The 19,800-nt window shown below is 36.6% G+C and overlaps 3 protein-coding genes across 3 annotated transcripts; all 3 read right to left on the reverse strand.

Moving 5' to 3' along the window:
- Window positions 8,363-12,447, reverse strand: LOC109850848 (thioredoxin domain-containing protein PLP3B-like). Its single transcript, XM_020420920.1, has 9 exons — window positions 12,293-12,447; window positions 11,662-11,811; window positions 9,656-9,730; window positions 9,508-9,555; window positions 9,275-9,417; window positions 9,089-9,161; window positions 8,948-9,009; window positions 8,709-8,806; window positions 8,363-8,634 (listed from the first exon to the last, which is right to left on the reverse strand). Exons 2-9 carry the CDS (start codon window positions 11,743-11,745, stop codon window positions 8,525-8,527), a joined length of 693 nt encoding a protein of 230 aa, XP_020276509.1. The 5' UTR covers window positions 11,746-11,811; window positions 12,293-12,447; the 3' UTR covers window positions 8,363-8,524.
- On the reverse strand, window positions 15,863-16,576 carry LOC109847417. The gene is made up of 2 exons (XM_020416645.1): window positions 16,038-16,576; window positions 15,863-15,941 (listed from the first exon to the last, which is right to left on the reverse strand). The coding sequence occupies exons 1-2, from the start codon at window positions 16,574-16,576 to the stop codon at window positions 15,863-15,865; spliced, it is 618 nt and encodes a 205-aa protein (XP_020272234.1).
- On the reverse strand, window positions 16,632-18,494 carry LOC109847418 (protein FAR1-RELATED SEQUENCE 5-like). The gene is made up of 2 exons (XM_020416646.1): window positions 17,485-18,494; window positions 16,632-17,403 (listed from the first exon to the last, which is right to left on the reverse strand). The coding sequence occupies exons 1-2, from the start codon at window positions 18,492-18,494 to the stop codon at window positions 16,632-16,634; spliced, it is 1,782 nt and encodes a 593-aa protein (XP_020272235.1).

Genomic DNA, 19,800 nt, shown 5'->3' on the forward strand with positions numbered 1-19,800 from the left:
TAAATGCCAATATTAACAATTTCATGAGTTATAACCCGTAATATTTGACCATTGTTAGTAGTTTCAATCTATAGGTAAATAATTTCCTGGAGGCCAAAATTTATGGTTTGTTGAGCTAGAGCGAATGAAATTTGGCCATTTTTAGTGGTTTTGACCTATTGGCAAATTATATCTAAGAAGTCAAAATTAACAATCCATGATTTTGGGACATCATTAATGGTTTCGATTCACTGACAAACAATTTCCCGAAGGCCAATATTTACGATTTCATGAGATATAACCCACAATTTATGACCATAGTTCATGGTTTCCAGTTGGCCAAATTTTATATACATTACGGTTAGAAGTCGCCTTCAAAGACATATCATAGTCGTCGCATCTCTATTCACTCTAATATCTCATTTGATGCTAGCAACATTTTATTATTCTAGCGAGCAATTGGATTTGAAAGTAAAGAAAAGTTGTTAATGTCAGTTTCTATCATAAAACTGTTTCTATACAAAAAGAAAAGAAAGAGCTTTCCTTTTATTAAAGAGAAGAATTAAAAAAAAGAAATAAGATGGGGTTTCTATCACAAAGCTGTTTCTATACAAAAAGAAAAGAAGAATTGAAATACAATGAAAGACAAATATATATTGTGTTAAAACTTTTTCATTGAGCAATAGCAATTAGCATGCATTTTATATGTATTGAGCAATCACACTTTTGCTTTATATGCTTTCATACTAATTGAACATATCTGTTGGCATTTATAGTTTTAGTTTAGACTTTTGAACACCATGAATACCAATAGGATAGTCTTCTGTTGGCAAATTTGAAAGTTTTTGGTGGTTTTTATATAATTTTTTATGATAGTTTTATTCAAATTTGAAAGTTTTTTCTGGTAATAAACTTTTTACTTTTGAGGGATATTTTTAGGATAGCCTGAAGACTTCCGCTACCTAGTTCAAAATCAGGCCTCGAATGTTAAACATTATGAGCACCTCCTAACCAAGCTTACGAAAAAATTAACTCGATCACATGGATCTGTTCAAATATAATTTGAGCAAAAACCTGTACCAAACATTAATCTCTGGACAAAGAAAAATAATAATTCAACAACAATTAAAGAAAAATGCCTGCAAAGGGAAGAGTACACAGTATTATACAAAAATACGAAAAATAGAAAAATCAACAAGGATAAAGAAAAAGGCCTGCAAAGGTGAGCAGACCAATTTTTTTCATTTTCTTTTCTTTTTTTTTTCCCTAGCTCTAAACACAAGTTGAAAGGGGGGAATGAGAATAATTATACAAAGTATATCATAACGAAAAAAAATCCAAAATACATCACATTTGCATCTCGTACTAGCTTACACTAACAATCAGTTAATTATTGGACAAATTTTCAAAACAAACTATTTTGCAAATTTATTCTCAAAAAACAACTCATTTCTCTCTTATTTGTAAAAACCGACCTGGTTTCAATCTCAGCGCTGAAACCTGGTCGGTTTTTACAAAAAAAAGTTCCGAAACTTCATGGGAGTTCAATTCCCGTGAAGTTTTACAGTTCAAAATCCCTCATAGATCATGATACTTTTGTGAAATTTACATGGAAGCTCTTTCTCTCTCTCTCTCTCTCTCTCTCTCTCTTTCGCTACATATAGTTCAAAATTAGGCGCCAACACAGCTGAATGTTGAACAGATGAACACCTCCAGACAAAGCTTACAATAAAAGTGAACATGGATCTGCTCAAATATAAATTTAGGAAAAACCTGTGCCAGATATTAATCCCTGGAAACAGGCTACCAGAGGGTGATGCTGTTGGATTTAATCTAATAAATCTATTTGTGGGCACATATGATTAATCAATGTGTATTGCTATCTTTCAGGATAACCCACTAAAGTGATCAATTAAGTTGGGTTAATGGGTATTTAAATATAATCATGAGATTATATGTGCAGATACCAGGTTGTAATTGTGATTTATTGAGGGGCTAAATTACAAATGTACAATATCTATAAATAAGGGGTTATGGTCCCTAACCTAGGGTTACACTCTCTAATTCTCTTCACCCTCCTCTAGAGAGAGAAATTCGGATTTAGAGAAACCCTAAGGTTAGAAGATCATTGAAACCCAGATCAAGTTTTCTTCTATGGATTCAGGTATAAGCTTCCGCTCATTTATGATTCTTGTTAATCTCTTTGAATTAATCATGGCTATATGGTTTTAGATCTCAAGTTTTGGTTTAGATCTATCAAGTGGTATCAGAGCCACCTTGATTAATTCTTAGGGATTTAAGTTTTATTGGGTTTTTTGATCTTAAATCTCTGGTTAAAGATTCAGTTTTGTTTTTTGGATAAACAAATTTTTTTGTTCGGATGAACAGCAACGAAAATTTTTCGGATGAACAGTAACTGAAAAATCGCCGGTGAACAGTAACTTTTTGGAATTTTTTGGATTTTTCGGCGGTTTTTTTTCTTGGATCTGGATCAAGAAAACACATTTTTCAATTCTAGATCTGTTTTTTGATTTAATGGCGGCGGTTTCAGTTTGAAACCCTAAGGGTTCATGCGTGAAAACGTGGCGAACATTAAGGAGGTGGTTACCTCAAATTTTGGCGAAGAGGTAAGCTTCAAACGAACCTCGCGTTCGTTCAATTTTAACCGAACTTCGCGTTCAAACGAACTTTGCGTTCGTTCTCAAGTGAGCCTCGCGCTCAACGAACTTCGCGTTCGTTCTAATGTGAGCCTCGCGCTCAGTTCTAAGATGAACCTCGTGTTCAGTTCTAAGTCGAACCTCGCGTTCGTGCTTCAGCGAACCTCGCGTTCGTACTTCAGTCGAACCTCGCGTTCGTGCTTCAGTCGAACCTTGCGTTCGAGCTTCAGTCGAACCTCGCGTTCGTGCTTCAGCGAACCTCGCGTTCGTGCTTCAGTCGAACCTCGCGTTCGTGCTTCAGTCGAACCTCGCGTTCAAGCTTCAGTCGAACCTCGCGTTCGTGCTTCAGTCGAACCTCGTGTTCGTTCTTCAGTCGAACCTCGCGTTCATACTTCAGTTGAACCTCGCGTTCATTTTTTTTAACGAACCTCGCGTTTGTTCTCAAGTTGAACATCGCGTTCATTTTTCAAACGAACCTCGCGTTCGTACTTAAGTGAGTCTCGTACTCAATACAGTCGAACCTCGCGTTCGAAGTTAAGCGAACTTCGTGTTCACTATGGTTAAGCCTCAGCTTTTCATGGGTCCACTTTGATATACTTAATTTATTCAATTAAGTTCATGAGGAATGTGAGATGTTTGTGTGTATGCTTTCGTGTAAATATTTAATCGGCCCAAAGGAAGGTTAATATTTATTTAGACTGTATACACATCTGCGATGATAAGCGTGTGACAATTATAAGGTTTACATGTGAATAATGAATCGATCCAAAGATAGTTTCATTATTTGACATGAGTTATTGTCAATGTTTGATCATTGCAACAAGGTATCACTTACAAGTTAATATTACTGTCCAAAGACTTGATATTAATGTTGTGCCCGATATCTTGGATGGGGATTGTCATTATTTGAATTTTATTGATTATGGTTATTGATGTGAGCATTTGTTGTTTTATTTCAGCTAATGCATCTGCTGCAACAATTTCTGCTAACATCAACTCAATTCCCATGCTAAATGGGACAAACTTCAAGGTTTGGAAAGAGAACATATTAATTGTTCTTGGCTGCATGGATCTTGACTATGCATTAAGAACTGAACAACCCCAACCTCTCAATGCGGATAGCACTCCTGATGCAAAGAAGGAGCATGAGAAGTGGGAGCGTTCAAATCGCATGAGTCTTATGATCATTAAGCGCGGCGTTCCGGAAGCCTTCAGGGGCATAGAATCCGAAGGGATTACTAATGCTAAAGATTTCCTTGCCGAAATTGAGAAGCGTTTTGCTAAAAACGATAAGGTAGAAACAAGCACGTTTTTAGCTCGCTTGATTTCGATGAAGTATAAGGGCAAGGGAAACATCAGGGAGTACATTATGAAAATGTCTCATATTGCTTCAAAACTTAAGGCACTTAAACTCGATCTTTGTGATGAGTTATTAGTGCATCTGGTTCTGTTGTCTCTTCCTGCACAGTTTAATCAATTTAAGGTCAGTTATAACTGTCAAAAGGAGAAATGGACTCTAAATGAGCTCATTTCATACTGTGTGCAAGAAGAAGACAGGTTGAAGCAAGATAAGACAGAAAGTGCTCATTTGGCCTATGCCTCTAAGGATAAGGGCAAGAAAAGGAAGAATGATAAGGAAGCTGCTAAGGGTCCAGTTGAGAAGAAACAACATAAGGATAATCAGGGTTGTTTCTTCTGTAAGAAGCCTGGACATGTAAAGAAGGACTGTACAAAATATCACGCCTGGCGTGATAATAAGGGTACGTTCCTTGCTTTGGTCTGTTCTGAGGTTAATTTAGCTTCAGTACCTAGAAACACTTGGTGGTTAGACTCTGGTGCTACTACTCACATAAGTGTTTCTATGCAGGGTTGCCTGAGCTACCGAAAGCCAAGTGATGTTGAAAGACACATCTTTGTGGGCGACGGACAATCGGTAGATGTGGAAGCAATTGGGCACTTTAGGTTGTTGTTAGGAACTGGTTATTATTTGGATTTAAAAGATACTTTTGTAGTACCGTCTTTTAGACGGAATTTGGTTTCTGTTTCTGTATTGGACAAATCAGGTTATTCTTGTTCATTTGGAAACAGTCAATTCAGTTTATCTTTTAATTCAAATGTTGTGGGAACCGGTTACTTGAGTATTTATGACAACCTATATTTGCTTGATACAATTGCTTCTTACAATGAATCCTTGCATGTGGAATCACGTGGTACTAAGCGTAAATTAAATAAGGAAAATTCGGCGACATTATGGCATAAGCGCTTAGGTCATATCTCAAAAGGTAGAGTTGAGCGTCTTGTGTCTGATGGCATTTTGGATTCCCTTGATTTTTCGGACTTCGACGTATGTGTTGAATGTATCAAGGGAAAACAGACCAAAGTGAAGAGATTAGGTGCCAACAGATCTTCGGATGTCTTAGAATTGATACATACGGATATTTGTGGGCCATTCCCTACGGAATCCTGGAATGGTCAACAATATTTTATATCATTCATAGACGATTACTCACGTTATGGGCACCTATATCTTATTCATGAAAAATCTGAGTCTCTGGACATGTTCAAAGCCTATAAAGCTGAAGTTGAGAATCAACTCAACAGAAGAATTAAAACCGTCAGATCTGATCGTGGTGGTGAGTACTACGGTAGATATGATGGTTCAGGTGAACAACGTCCAGGACCATTTGCTAGATACCTAGAGGAATGCGGTATCGTCCCACAGTACACCATGCCGGGTTCACCTAGCATGAATGGTGTAGCTGAAAGACGAAATAGGACTCTTAAGGATATGGTAAGAAGTATGATTGCTCATTCTTCTTTACCAGAGTCACTCTGGGGAGAAGCACTTAAGACAGCAGCTTACATTCTGAATAGAGTACCAAGTAAAGCAGTTGCTAAAACACCTTATGAGCTTTGGACTGGTCGAAAGCCCAGTTTAAAGCATTTACATATTTGGGGATGTCCAGCTGAGGCAAGGCCTTATAGGCCAAATGAAAAGAAATTGGACTCCAAAACAGTTAGCAGCTACTTTATTGGGTACCCTGATCGCTCTAGGGGCTATAAGTTTTATGATCCCACTATAAGGAATATTTTTGAGACGGGAACAGCAACATTCTTTGAGGATGTTGAGTTTGGGGGGAGAAATAAGGTTAGAGACATTAGTTTTGAGGAGGAATTGGCTTCAGATCCAATCCATACAGTTACTTTTGACAATATTCAGGTTCCTATACCTGTTGTTGCTTAAGAAGTAAATCCGGAACCTCAAGATGACAATGTTGAACAACTCCCTGTTCTAGAAGAACAAACTCAACAACCTCAAGAACCAGTGCCATTAAGGAGATCCACGAGAGAAAGGAGAAATGCTATTCCGGATGATTATATTGTATTTCTCCAAGAACATGAGGAAAGTAGTGGAATGTTAGAAGATGATCCAATCAACTTCTCTCAGGCCATGAAAAGTTCTAACTCTCAACAGTGGATTGATGCCATGAATGAAGAGTACAAGTCTATGCAAGACAATAAGGTTTGGGAACTTGTCCCATTACCAGAAGGTGCAAAACCAATTAGTTGTAAATGGATTTTTAAAACCAAACGGGATGCAAACGGTAATGTGGAGAGGTATAAGGCACGTCTTGTGGCTAAAGGCTATACTCAAAAGGAAGGCATTGATTATACAGAGACTTTCTCTCCGGTTTCATCGAAAGACTCTTTCAGAATAATCATGGCACTTGTTGCTCATTATGATCTTGAGTTACATCAGATGGATGTTAAGACTGCATTTCTCAATGGAGACATTGATGAGATGATTTATATAGTGCAACCAGAAAACTTTGTGTCAGGAGACCCAAAGAATATGGTTTGCAAATTAAGAAAATTCATCTATGGACTCAAGCAAGCTCCTCGTCAATGGTATCATAAGTTTTAACAAATAATTATCTCGTTCGGTTTTGAGATTAACATTGTTGATGACTATGTATATCACAAGTTCAGTGAGAGTAAGTATATTTTTCTGGTTCTGTATGTCAATGACATCTTGCTTGCCACTAATGATATAGGCATGTTGCACGAAACCAAGAGATTTCTATCAAAGAATTTTGAGATGAAAGATCTTGGGGACGCCTCTTTTATATTAGGGATCCAGATACATCGAGATCGCTCTCGGGGTATTCTTGGATTATCACAAAAGAGCTATATCGATAAGGTACTTAAAAGGTTTGGCATGCAAGATTGCAGACCAGGTGACACCCCTGTTGCTAAAGGAGACAAGTTTAGTCTCAATCAGTGCCCTAAAGGTAACCTTGAAATTCAGGAAATGCAGAAGATTCCTTATGCTTCGGCTGTAGGAAGTCTAATGTATGCTCAGGTATGTACGCGTCCGGATATTGCGTACATTGTTGGGATGTTAGGCAGATACTTAAGCAACCCTGGTATGGATCATTGGATAGCAGTCAAAAGGGTTATGAGTTATCTTAAGAAAACAAAAGATTACATGCTCACATACAGAAAATCAGAAAAATTAGAGGTCATTGGGTATTCGGATTCTGATTTTGCTGGATGCCAAGATAGCAGAAAGTCTACATCATGCTACATTTATATGTTAGCAGGAGGAGCTATATCATGGAAAAGTGTCAAACAAACACTAGTAGCTTCCTCCACTATGGCAGCAGAATTTGTAGCTTGCTATGAGGCATCCAATCAGGGAATATGGCTGCGAAATTTTGTCACGGGACTGCGCATTTTGGAAAATGTTGAAAGACCACTAAGGTTATATTGTGACAATAAATCTGCAGTAATGTATTCCAATAACAACAGGAGCTCAACTAAGTCAAAACATATTGACATTAAGTTCCTGGTTGTGAAAGAAAGGGTACAGAGTGGACAGATATCCATAGAGCACATTGGGACAAACTCCATGATAGCTGATCCTCTTACTAAGGGATTGCCACCTAAGGTCTTTCATGAGCATACTGCTCATATGGGTGTGGTATTATTTGAGGATATTATGTTTTAGTGGGAGTTTGTAATTGTGGTGCTTTATGTTTGGTTGTATTGTCTGATCAGAATAAAGTATTCAGTTAAGACACTCTGTTACATTATGTTTGGTTTTGACCTCACTAATGAGGACCAGTTGAAAATAGACATGTACTGATCACATTGTATGTAATTTTCATGCTGCACATCCATGATTGATCTATGTCGTTTGATTGTATTGGTATATGTGACCATTGATGGGTCGAGTCACGATAAATGTGACGAATGCCGCTTTAATCCTATATTGATATAGTCAATGGACGAGATTGTTCGGAAATACCTTTTCAGTGATAGCAATTTTTGAGCTCATAAGATTATACACAATTTAAGGAATCATATGGTGCCCAAGTAGGAGATTGTTGGATTTAATCTAATAAATCTATTTGTGGGCACATATGATTAATCAATGTGTATTGCTATCTTTCAGGATAACCCACTAAAGTGATCAATTAAGTTGGGTTAATGAGTATTTAAATATAATCATGGGGTTATATGTGCAGATACCAGGTTGTAATTGTGATTTATTGAGGGGCTAAATTACAAATGTACAATATCTATAAATAAGGGGTTATGGTTCCTAACCTAGGGTTACACTCTCTAATTCTCTTCACCCCCATCTAGAGAGAGAAATTCGGATTTAGAGAAACCCTAAGGTTAGAAGATCATTGAAACCCAGATCAAGTTTTCTTCTATGGATTCAGGTATAAGCTTCCGCTCATTTATGATTCTTGTTAATCTCTTTGAATTAATCATGGCTATATGGTTTTAGATCTCAAGTTTTGGTTTAGATCTATCAGATGCCGCAAAGCCAACAGTACATAGTATACAAAATATAGAAAAACTCCAAGTTGCCACTTTCAATCAGAATCAGAACCCTGAACATCTGATGATCTGACACTCCTATTTCTTCCATACTCGTCATCGTCATCATCGTCGTCATTATCCTTCTTCCTGTCGTTGATGATTCCTGAAACATGAGATAGTTTAGACATCGCAACCTAACACGTGTTCTCAAAAAGAGTTTTAGGAAACAAGAAGCACCTTTTCTTTTTAAAAGATTCTCCAATGCTCTTGTAGTGAAATCATCTTTGCCTCCTAGGTCTTGAAATCCAACTATCCTATCAAAGGCAATTCCCTTCCTACAAAAATTATGCAGAGATGACTCAAAACTATGAATTTCGATATAAATCTCAGGGAGCAATGTATGTGATTAATATCAACATATAAGAATCCATACATGAAAATGCAACAATAAAGAGGTTTCAATAAGATGAATATACCTGAACAATATTACACAAGGAAGAGTCTTGACCCCCAGTTTCGTCACAAAGAAAGGAGCATTCTGCATTCAATTCCAATAGTAATTAGTCCTGTTTATTTTTTTTCAAAAAAAAAAAAGAGAATGGTTAACAGAAACCAACTTCAGCATCCAATTTAATGAACTTTGTATTAATATGTTGTGGTGCAAGGGCCTTCAAATGCTTATCCATTATCCTAGAAAGAATAAGGACCAAATCAATCACATTAAAATTGGATATGAAATGACCAATCTACATAAAAGTATGTGCTTTAATTACTTTCATATAAGTTCTATGTGATGAAATTACTTGCAACGGTAGAACTCGTGGTGGTAGAAATGACAGATCGCTCTTTCACTATCGGTAACTTCCCCAAGAAAGTCTCCCTCAGATATCTCTCTGTACTCACCATGCCCTTGCCCTTTCAAGACCTCCCTCTTTTCAGCTTCTTTCTGTTAATGTATGCATCCTTATAACTCCATATTGTATACTAACTTCTTCAATTATGAATTCACAAAGAAAATATTGTTATTTCTCACTACCTTGAGAGCAGCAATTCTGTCTGCATGTAACTTTTCCAGCTCAGGGTCCTGAATCATAGTGTAGCAAAGGTTAAGTAGATTAAAGGTATAGAGACATAATGCAATTTTCAACATCATCTTGAGGTATATAGACTTGATAATAACTTACATCCAGTAACTCATCAAGGTCAACTTCCTCATTGGTTCCTCGGGATGCCTGAGCCTCTTGTGTAGCTAACAGTTCCTGTGTCATAGATGGATGGTCACAAGAAAGCTATTGGAATATTCATGGACTGAGCAATGACTAAAAATCTGTACAGGCTTGATTACATTATCCCTCTACAGGGGAAAAAATGAGCCGAGATATAGTATTCATGTCAATTCCGTTTATGATCAGCATTATTGCAGAGATATAAAGGAATATTAAGCTACCATTTAGTAGAATTACATTATGCAAAGATGTATAGACTAACAAACCTCACAGCCACACAGATTACAGAAGACAGTATAAATATTACAACAAAGTATCATGCAAACTGCAAACAGTTTATTTGAACTTTTATTCATCGTATTATCATCCACCAAAATGCCGATCATCTTCGTCTACCTTTGACTAGCAGCCAGTTGTTGAATTGTAAGCATTGCATAGGTTTTGAGTAATTGAATGAACAAGAAATTTCAAGTGCCATAGGTCTGTAACTTTATGAAGATTCTCTTTACAATAACAAGAACAACGTTATGTTACTATCAGATCATGACTAGCAGCCAGTTGTTGACCCATAAGCATTGCATAGATTTTGAGTAAGTTTATTAAGATTTTCTTTACAATAACAAGAATAATGTTATGTTACTATCAGATCATCTACATGGCTGGAAATTGACTGTCAATAGGGAGGAATAAGAGGAAGGACATGTGACAAAGATTGCAATATAGATATCTTCGCCATTTCAAACTAGGGAGAGGGAACAATATTAGAGAGAATTTTTAAATCAAACACCAACTAACCCCAAAATGGCTTTTAGATTCAATAATTTATTCTAGGGGTCAACACCATTTACAAACAGGTGGCATTAGTTCAAAAGAACAATTCGTTATCTAAGTTTATCAATAAATCTGGATGCTGAGCTAAAAAAGAGGCAAAATTAGCATCTCAATAAAAGAAAAACTTCTTAACTAACCTCTATTTTTACTTTTTAAATTCCTAGCACCAATCCTCTTATCAGCACTTGTAAGTTGTCAGAACATGATAAACTATTTATCACCCAAATGGGGTCTTCACATATTAAAATTGTTCCCGGAGTTGACAAAAAAGTACAACAGCTGTCAGACTAACATCACAATTTTGCGAAATGTCTTTACTCCAAAACCATAGATGGTAATGGGAATGGGAATAAACATGTAGCATCCATTTTTGACAACAAACAAGCCCTAACAGATGGCATATTCAGCAATACCATGTCAGTCGCCATCTAATAACACCTAAAAATAGGAAGCCTGCTTACTTGAGTATTTGCAATAAATTTAAATGTAAATGCATGAGATTGTTCGATTGTGTTTCCCAGTACATACTGACATATTGATATCAACATAAAGTTGCAGCAAATTTGTTCCTTTTCAGAAAGCTTAGCCAACAGATTTGATATTAGACCTCCTTAAACCTCATGCTTTCCGCAATAAAATCTAATTCAGTCCCTTAGAAAGGATGAAGGAGCTCTATGCTTGGTTTATCTTGAAAGAACAAAACATTAAACTCACCTTCCTCAACAGGCCAAACTTGCAATTAAAAATATGTGGCAACCAGCTCCAAAAGCATTATATAATAATTTAGTCCACAGGCATCCAATATCCAGATTCCTTAAGAAGCCAATAAAATTTCGTTGAGAAATTACAATCGATTTTAATTCATTGCCATCAGATCAAAAAATTGAAAAACGTTAAGTATCGGTAAAGACGACTTTTTTTTAAAACTTGCCAACATAAATTTTTCTCTGCTCCTATGATATCAGATCTACAAAATAACAATTGGGAAAGGTAACTAATTCACTGTTCACACAAATACTTCCCCAATTTGAAAGATCAAACCTTCTCACGACCCCTTGCTCAATTATCATATATCGAACAGAAAAAAATGAGATCAGAAGATCAGAACTGAGGAAGGAGTATAAAAATCGCACCTTTTGATAATCACGAGCAGCTGCTGCCATTACATTTCCAAAGGCTAGATTTGATAAGGTCGATTTCACTGAATCCGGATCCATTAACGAAAGAAGTACGAAGCTGATGATCTCAAAAGAAATTGGAACTCGCCCTTCGTTTCGATTTTTCTGCAGAATTTCAGTATATTTTGTTGAGGCATTGTTATATAGTTATGCATAGGTGCACTTACTAACCGTACAATATCACCAATTTACAAAAGAATCAATGTTACAGAAAGCGCTAGGCGGACTAGGCAGACTAGATCCTTGGCATTTGGCTATTTTTCAAAATTATTTAGTTATAATAGTTGGATTTTCTTGCAAAGATTAATTTTTTGCTTGGTCGGAAATTTTTCAGGTCTGCAGCATGAAGATTTGTTTCAGTTGAACTGCTTCTGTATTATATCAAGATTGGATTCTCAAACCGCATAAAAGATCAACAGTTTCACCAACAAAAACTCTCGTCTAATTGTATTTGGATCTGTAAAATAAGAAATTTTTTTGGCAGCAAAGAGGTTCAATTTGCATCATGTACATATTTGTTTACTACAAATCAGTCAATCACAGTGGGAAAAAATTTAAAAAAAAGTGAAAAAAATAAAAAATTTACCTTAAAAAGAGAAGAAGAGGGCTGGCGATGAAGGCGAAGAGGCGGCGAAGAGGAGGTGGATCGAGGAGGCGAAGTGATCAGCTCGAGGAGGAAGTGCAGTGATCAGCTCGAGAAGAAGGCGGCGGCGAAAAGGAGGAGGAGGAGGCGGCGGCGATGAAGATCAGGAGGAAAATGGGTAGATTTGGTTTTAATGAGTTAGCGGGTCGGTTTTGGGTTTGCGGGTCGGGTTTCAATTAATAAATATTTTGATGGTTTTCTAAAATTCAAAAAAATTTCAGGTTTAGTGCTAAATAGCCAAACTTATTGAAAGTTTAGTGAAATTTATCTTTTACGGAATTAAGAAGATCTGACAATTTTTTAAAATGTAAAGGTAATAGGAAAACATTAATCTCTACTTATATATAAAATAAAAGGGAATTTAAAATGTGTTTATTAGTTTTTTAATTATAAATAATTAAAGAGAACTAAAAAAATAATTATAAGACTCCTATCAACTTAAGTTGATGTCCACCAAACTTCCTAGCCACTCATCTATTAATATAAAATTTATTTTCATATCATGTACGGAAAACATTTTCATATTATGCAAGAATCCCTATGCAATATGAGTGACTAAAAAGTTTGGTGGATAACTTTTTGCTATCCATTTAAGTTGACATAAGTATATATATATATATATATATATATATATATACAGTAAATTTCTCATGCGAACGAATTCGTACGAATCCGACTGTTCTCGTCTTCGTCAAGGGGTTTTCTGAATAAATCACCCGACATCCGCGAGTCACGAGCTCGAGATTGTGTTCGTTAAAGCAAGGGTTTTTTTGAATAAATGGCGACGACGAGAACCCCTAATACAACATCGAAGACCGAGCTCGCATTGAATCAGATCTCAGCCCTCTCTCCGACTTCCCCAATTTCCCCCAAAATCACAGCTTTTTTTTCAATCTCCCCAATTTCAGATCTCGACCCCTCTCTCGCGGTGAATCATTTCTCCTCCTCCGTCAGACTGTTCTCCAACCCCGCCCAGCACGATCTCGAGCATCGCCGCCGACGAAAGCAGCATCGCCGCCGACTTGGTTCATTTCTCCTACTCCATCAAGCCACCTCCTTCCCCTAACTCAGGTAAGGATCACGGCCCTAAAGTACATAAGTTGTTGATTTGGTCATGATTTGGTGATGAAAGGGACAGAATCATTTTCATGGATTCTAAGCTCTGGTTTTGTACGTTTCCCTCTTCATTGAAAGTTTTACGTATCTTTTGTATACCATTGTAGGATCTGTCACTCCATAAGTATTTAAAACAAATACCATTGTAGTGTTATTCACTCGATAGATAATTTATTGGTATGTTTTCCAAGGTAGACATTGAAATATCAAATTTACACTTGAGGGAGTTCTCAATATCAATCACAAACGGATACTTCACGTCCTCCTTGATCATTCTCTCAAGTTCCTCATTTATATACTGATGAATCGGAAAAATTTCAACCTCTGGAAATATCTTGTTGGCTGCACTAAACTTTAGCATTTCCTGTGTATCTTTTTTTTTTGGTTGAAATAGTTTTTGCACCTGTCACAAATATTCAATAGATATTTAGTATCCAAAAACTATAAAAACAAGCTCGAAGAAGTGGAGTTGATCAAGATTTAGAGCCAAAATGATACCGAGATTAAGACTTGCAGTGCTCATTTTGAAACCTTGCGAGCATAGAAGATCAAACTTTGCGATGAAGATGAAACCTTGGCGTAAGCTTCTGTTAAAAAAAGGATGCAGGCTTTTGATCTCTGTGCTTTTGATCTCTGTTAAAAAGTAAGTTTGATTGAGCACAATGGTATTGGGTATTAATTTGAAAGTATTCAGTGCGTAGGATAAATAATTACTTTTTTAACTTTGCTTGCTAACTGATCATTTGTAAAAATTTTGTTTACCCTCCAATTTGGGGTATTTTCAGGTTATCCATGGCTAGAAAAAGTTTTTATGTTGTGAAGAGAGGTCGACGATGTGGTATTTTTGATAATTGGGAGGAATGCAAGTCTCAGGTAGATAAGTTCCCAAATGCCTCCTTCAAAGGGTATGCAACGTACGAAGAGGCTTTGATTGAATGGGAGAAGCACACACTCGCTCGTGATCCAGCATCCAGCTCGAGGCATGTCCAAACATCTGAGTATGCTCAAGAAGAAAGATATCCAGTGAGACATAATCTGGATGAGGACAAGGAAAAACTTAGGGAAACTTCTATTTTCTCTAGCTATGATTTTGTATTAGGTTCATTGTTTACAATATTAGTGTTTCTAGTATGTATCGTTGCAATATTTGTTGGTTTCTCCATTGCAAAAAACATGTGATGTAATTTGTATTAGGTTCGTTACTTTCTTTGAACCGAGGGAACTTTCATGTGATCAATTTTCAAAAAGCTCAGTATATTATTGCTTTCTTTCGGAATGAGTAGACATATTAAGTGATGCTTTGATATACAAGTTTTGAGTTGGAGACCATGGCTGAGTTTGTTGTTTACATATGTAACATGAATGTGGGTTTTGCTAATAAAGTTTTATAATGGATCTTTTTTGTTAGAAGTCCCCAGAAAGTCCCCAGAAAGTGAGTGCCAACTATTAGATTAAAGAGTTATAAATTTTAAAAGTTTATGGGGGAGTTTCTTTGATTTATAAAGATATAAAAAGGTGATTTTCTCTCTTGTACCCAGATGTGCCTACTATCTTTTTACACTGTCCACATGATACTTTTATCATTGTGTACAACCCAAGCATGGAATCTATCAGGTACAGGAATGTGCTGATATATAACAGCCACTTGTTTTTGGCCTTCAGTAATCAACATGACAACCGCAAGCATGATTGCATTGTAGCCTTCAATGCAAAATCCCCGACCTGTGACTCTTTCTCTACTTCAAAATGTATAACAAAAATAGCTTTTCAAAAGATCATAGCTTCAGGATTTGTAACCAGAATTTTTAACAGCTTTTTATGATTTGTAACCAGAATTTGCTACGATCAGAACTCCAGCAAATATGCATGCTTGCTTGCTTCCTGAACAGAAAAACTGTGCATTCATAATCAAGTTTCAGCAACAAGCAACAAACCTGGCAAACTCAGAACATAACCCAAAAAACCGAAGACATAAACTAATCTTCTGAGAATAAGGAAGAAGAAAATTGAAACGACTGTCTGTACATAAACTTGTGCATTGCTTCAGGCAGACTAATCAAAGGAATAGAGAATTAGCTGAAAATACCGTTATCAATCACAGAACTGAACTGAACTGACCAACTTACAGTTAAGGTAACCAAAGAGAGAAAACCCAAAAAACCAATCGACGCGAACATAACCACATCAAGAGATGAGGGGGAATTAATATGCTTTACAATTTATATGATGTGCAAAGAATGCACACAAAACTCCATATAAGAGGAAAGGACAATCAATCCACCAGAAGCTATTAGGGAACACTGATGTCTTTCTTTAGAACAAGGTTTCCAGACTCGTGAGCTTGAGGGATGCTTGAGGGATGCTGCTCGGCTTTGTTCATCAAGTAGAAGACCGTCTTCATAGGAGCCCATCATCCCCATCTTCACTTGATGACTCATTACTCTCTTGCCAATTTGTATCATCGCAAGTAGAAGACCTACATTATAATGAAAAAATATATATATACACACCAAGGGGATAATAGAAGGTGAAGAATAAGAAAGGCTTAAATAATAAAAGAATTACTACTTACGGATTTGTGAGTGCCGGACAATTTCGCTTATCGTGTGATTGGCCTACTTTACCACACCCGTGGCAACGTCTATCTTTTTTATTTTTTGCTCTAGCCATTGCTTTCTCTTTTCCTCCCTTCAACCTTTTGCCGCACCCTTTTGCTCGCACTTGATCGGGTTCATTGAAACTATTTTGAAAAGTACAAGAATCCTGCACACTAGTACCATCATCCATTAAATTACTACTCATTTGATTATTTTTCTCGGTGAAGCTCTTTGCAACCGTGCGGCCACTAACCATGTGGCTACTAATGAATTGGTCGATTTGCTCATTAATGATACGCACTCCATCGGTAAACATCTTCCTCGTTTCTTCACATACAAGGGACTTGTCAACTAATTCCAAAGATGATTGGATAAATTGACTTCGTGTTAAAATATAAGAATTGTCAGGCCTTATCTGCATACCTTTATCATCAACCACTGTCCCCGATTTTGCAGACTTAGTCCACCTCTTTAAGATGTATTTATCGGGCAATATTTCAGCATCAAATTTCATCAAGTAGGAGATAATGTGAGTACATACGATTCCGGCGCTTTCAAACTTTTTACAACTACAAATCAACCACTGTCCCCGATTTTGCAGACTTAGTCCACCTCTTTAAGATGTATTTATCGGGCAATATTTCAGCATCAAATTTCATCAAGTAGGAGATAATGTGAGAACATACGATTCCTGCACTTTCAAACTTTTTACAACTACAAGAAACCAAATCCAAGTCCTTGTCATAAACGATTTCGCGGACTTTGCTTGTTGCGAGCTTCTTTCTTTGAATTTGATACACACGGCGATTGTCGGTTTCCCTAACAAACTGCAACTTGTAGTTAAAGCTGTCACACACTTCAGCCTCAAACTTGAAATACATCTCATTAGTGTAAATATCAACCATTTGCTCCAAAAAGTCATGATTTATTCTAAGTTTAGGTTTCTCAATCAAGTCTTTGTGATCGGCCATCAACTCCTCGTGACGTTGGCGCACTAGTCCCCTGCCAAACTGTATCATAAAATCCACCAATGAATTATTCTTCGAAACAAATTTCTTGAAGAATGCATGTCCACTTTCTGCTCGTTGGCTACTTGACATGTCTGCTGAGAAAATGTGATTAACATATGTAGGAATCCATCTTGACCGAAGTTCATATTGGTCTTGCAACCACCTGTTTCCTTCTAACCCACTTTTCTTAATCAGACTTTCCCATTGTAAATCAAATTCTTCAGGAGTCTCTGATTTCCAAATGCAAGCCGAGAACTCACTTTTATAAATACTATACTTCACTGCATCAATTTTCTCAGAAAACTTCATTAATATATGCCAACTACAATACCTGTCAAAAGAATTAAATAAAGTGTTAAAAAGAAAGACTATGCATATAAATATTTTTAATAATATACACAAACTATAATACCTGTGAAAAGTATTTGGAAGAACAAGAGGGAATGCCTTAGTCATCGCTGGGTCTTGATCGGTAATAATCATCTTCGGGGCACCACCAGGCATACTTTCCAAAAATTGATTAAATAACCACACAAAATCATCAACGCTCTCATGATTCAAAAATCCACAAGCAAAAATAATTGTTTGACCATGATTGTTAACCCCCATTATTGGTGCAAATATAAAGCCATAGCGATTAGTGTTGTAAGTAGTATCAAAGATTACAACATCACCGAAAAAATTGTAAGCCCGTCTTGATCTTGCATCGGACCAAAAACAACGAGTAATCTTTTGTTCCTCATCGGCCTCAATTTGAAAAGTAAATGCGGGATTCTTTCCTTGTTCTAATTTTAAATATTCATAAAACATTTCACCATCATGCCCCTTCAAATCAGCCCGTATATCCCTTTCATGATTATACAAATCTCTTTGAGTGCACCCTATATTTTCTATACCTCCTGATTGTACTCCAAGAAAACTGAATTGTTGATGCTGAGGTATATTCACCATGGATAACTGTTTAGTTAGAGACTTTGTTGCGGCTGAAACGTTACGATGGGATCTTAAAAGATGAATCTTTGATGGTGTTGATAATGGGTGACTGTGCTCCTCATTAAAAACAGTAACAATGTATTTTCCGGAGTTTGATTTCAAAACAGCAATTTTGGCAGTACAATTCTCAGCTAAGTTTCCCCGACGTCTTTTCTTTCCAACATCTGCGATTTTTAAAGATTTTCCTTGTTTAAAACAAACATACTCATTTCTTCTTATTTCACAACTTCCCGGCTCTTTCTGAGTAGTCCAAGACCTTACACTAAACCCAGCTGCTTTAGCATAAGCATTATAGAATGTCAAAACATCATCTATTGTGTCAAATTCTTGCCCTTTTTTTGGCCTCAACTCATCTGAAACTTGAGGAGTATATATCAAATCATCGTCGTCCATGTTTACTTCATTAGCTTCAGTGCCCAAGTTATCCATTCTGTAATTAATCATGTTAAAAATATATAAAGATTCAGATGCAGCAAGTATAAGGGGTGTATGTGCAATTAACACAAATAAATATTACACCCCATTACAAGTTGACATAGGAAAAGCACAAGAGATTAAGAAAATAAACAATAATGACCACTTGGTCGGCAAACTAAGAGATTAGAGAAGAAGAATAAGAAGAGAGTTGATCTCAAAACTGAGCATTGACTTCAAAACCCTTAGAATCTCTAGAATTCCTCTAAAACTAAAGCACCATGAGATGGTCAGAATAGTGTCCTCTACGCTATAAAAACCATCTGAGAGCATGAGTTGTCACCAATAACCATATTAACACCCTAACTTAAACCAGCAACAAAACAACATGCTCCTCATCATCTGTATAGCCAAGCAAAACTGCTCCACATTCTTATCCCAACGACTTAAACCCTGAATTAGGTACTCGAATAAATTAAATCTCAATTAGTCGCTGTGAATGATATATTTTCAGTGCCATTATGAAACTCAGATTGAAGGAATATCACAATCACCCACCTTGATCTATTTATTTATATTGTTTCTAATCATCTGAAGCCCCACTCAAATTTGCCAACACCTCCATTAAACTAAAAAAGATTGGTAGAGATTAAACTAAAAAAGACCGAGTTGGGGGAGAGGACGCTGAAGCACCAGGAAATCGAAAAAAAAAAATCAAAAAAAACCCTAATCAAAACCTGTAAATGGATGGCCGTGATCCTTACCTGAGTTGGGGGAAGGAGGTGGCTTGATGGAGGAGGAGAAATGGGGATCTCGTTGTAGCGCTCGAGCTCGAAGGAAGATCGGCGGCGAGGCTGCTTTCGTGGTGGGCGGAGTTGGGGAACTCGACGGAGGAGGAAAGTCGGCTGATTCAACAAGGAGCTGAAGCTGTGATTTTGGGAGAAATGGGGGAGAAATGGGGGAAGAAGATTGGGGGTCACGAGCTGTGCGCTTGTAGATTTAGTCGTCGCTATATATTCAAAAAACCCCCTGCTTTAACAATCCCCAGCTCGAGATTCGTGAGTGCCGTTTTATTTTTCGTCGTCGCCAATTTTTCAAAAAGACCCCTGCTTTAACAAACACGGAGGTGATTCGTACGAACTCGTTCGCATGAGAAATCTACTGTATATATATATATATATATATATATATATATATGTATATATGTACATATATACATACATATATATATGTATATATGTACATATATACATACATATATATATATATATATATATATATATATATATACATATATACATATATATATATATATATACAT

The sequence above is a fragment of the Asparagus officinalis genome, chromosome 7, assembly GCF_001876935.1.
Source record: "Asparagus officinalis chromosome 7, Aspof.V1, whole genome shotgun sequence".
Lineage (NCBI taxonomy): Eukaryota > Viridiplantae > Streptophyta > Magnoliopsida > Asparagales > Asparagaceae > Asparagus > Asparagus officinalis.

What these genes read in the sequence shown, in the direction of transcription:
- LOC109847417 (XM_020416645.1), bottom strand. Translation starts at nt 16,576, where the DNA reads ATGAAATTTGATGCTGAAATATTGCCCGATAAATACATCTTAAAGAGG. An exon ending in TGTCCGGCACTCACAAATCC is followed by an intron (nt 15,942 to 16,037) that starts GTAAGTAGTAAT and finishes ATTATAATGTAG; the next exon opens with GTCTTCTACTTGCGATGATA.
- LOC109850848 (XM_020420920.1), bottom strand. Translation starts at nt 11,745, where the DNA reads ATGGATCCGGATTCAGTGAAATCGACCTTATCAAATCTAGCCTTTGGA. An exon ending in CTGCTCGTGATTATCAAAAG is followed by an intron (nt 9,731 to 11,661) that starts GTGCGATTTTTA and finishes TCTATGACACAG; the next exon opens with GAACTGTTAGCTACACAAGA. An exon ending in TCATTAAATTGGATGCTGAA is followed by an intron (nt 9,010 to 9,088) that starts GTTGGTTTCTGT and finishes AATTGAATGCAG; the next exon opens with AATGCTCCTTTCTTTGTGAC.
- LOC109847418 (XM_020416646.1), bottom strand. Translation starts at nt 18,494, where the DNA reads ATGGATAACTTGGGCACTGAAGCTAATGAAGTAAACATGGACGACGAT. An exon ending in CTTCCAAATACTTTTCACAG is followed by an intron (nt 17,404 to 17,484) that starts GTATTATAGTTT and finishes TTCTTTTGACAG; the next exon opens with GTATTGTAGTTGGCATATAT.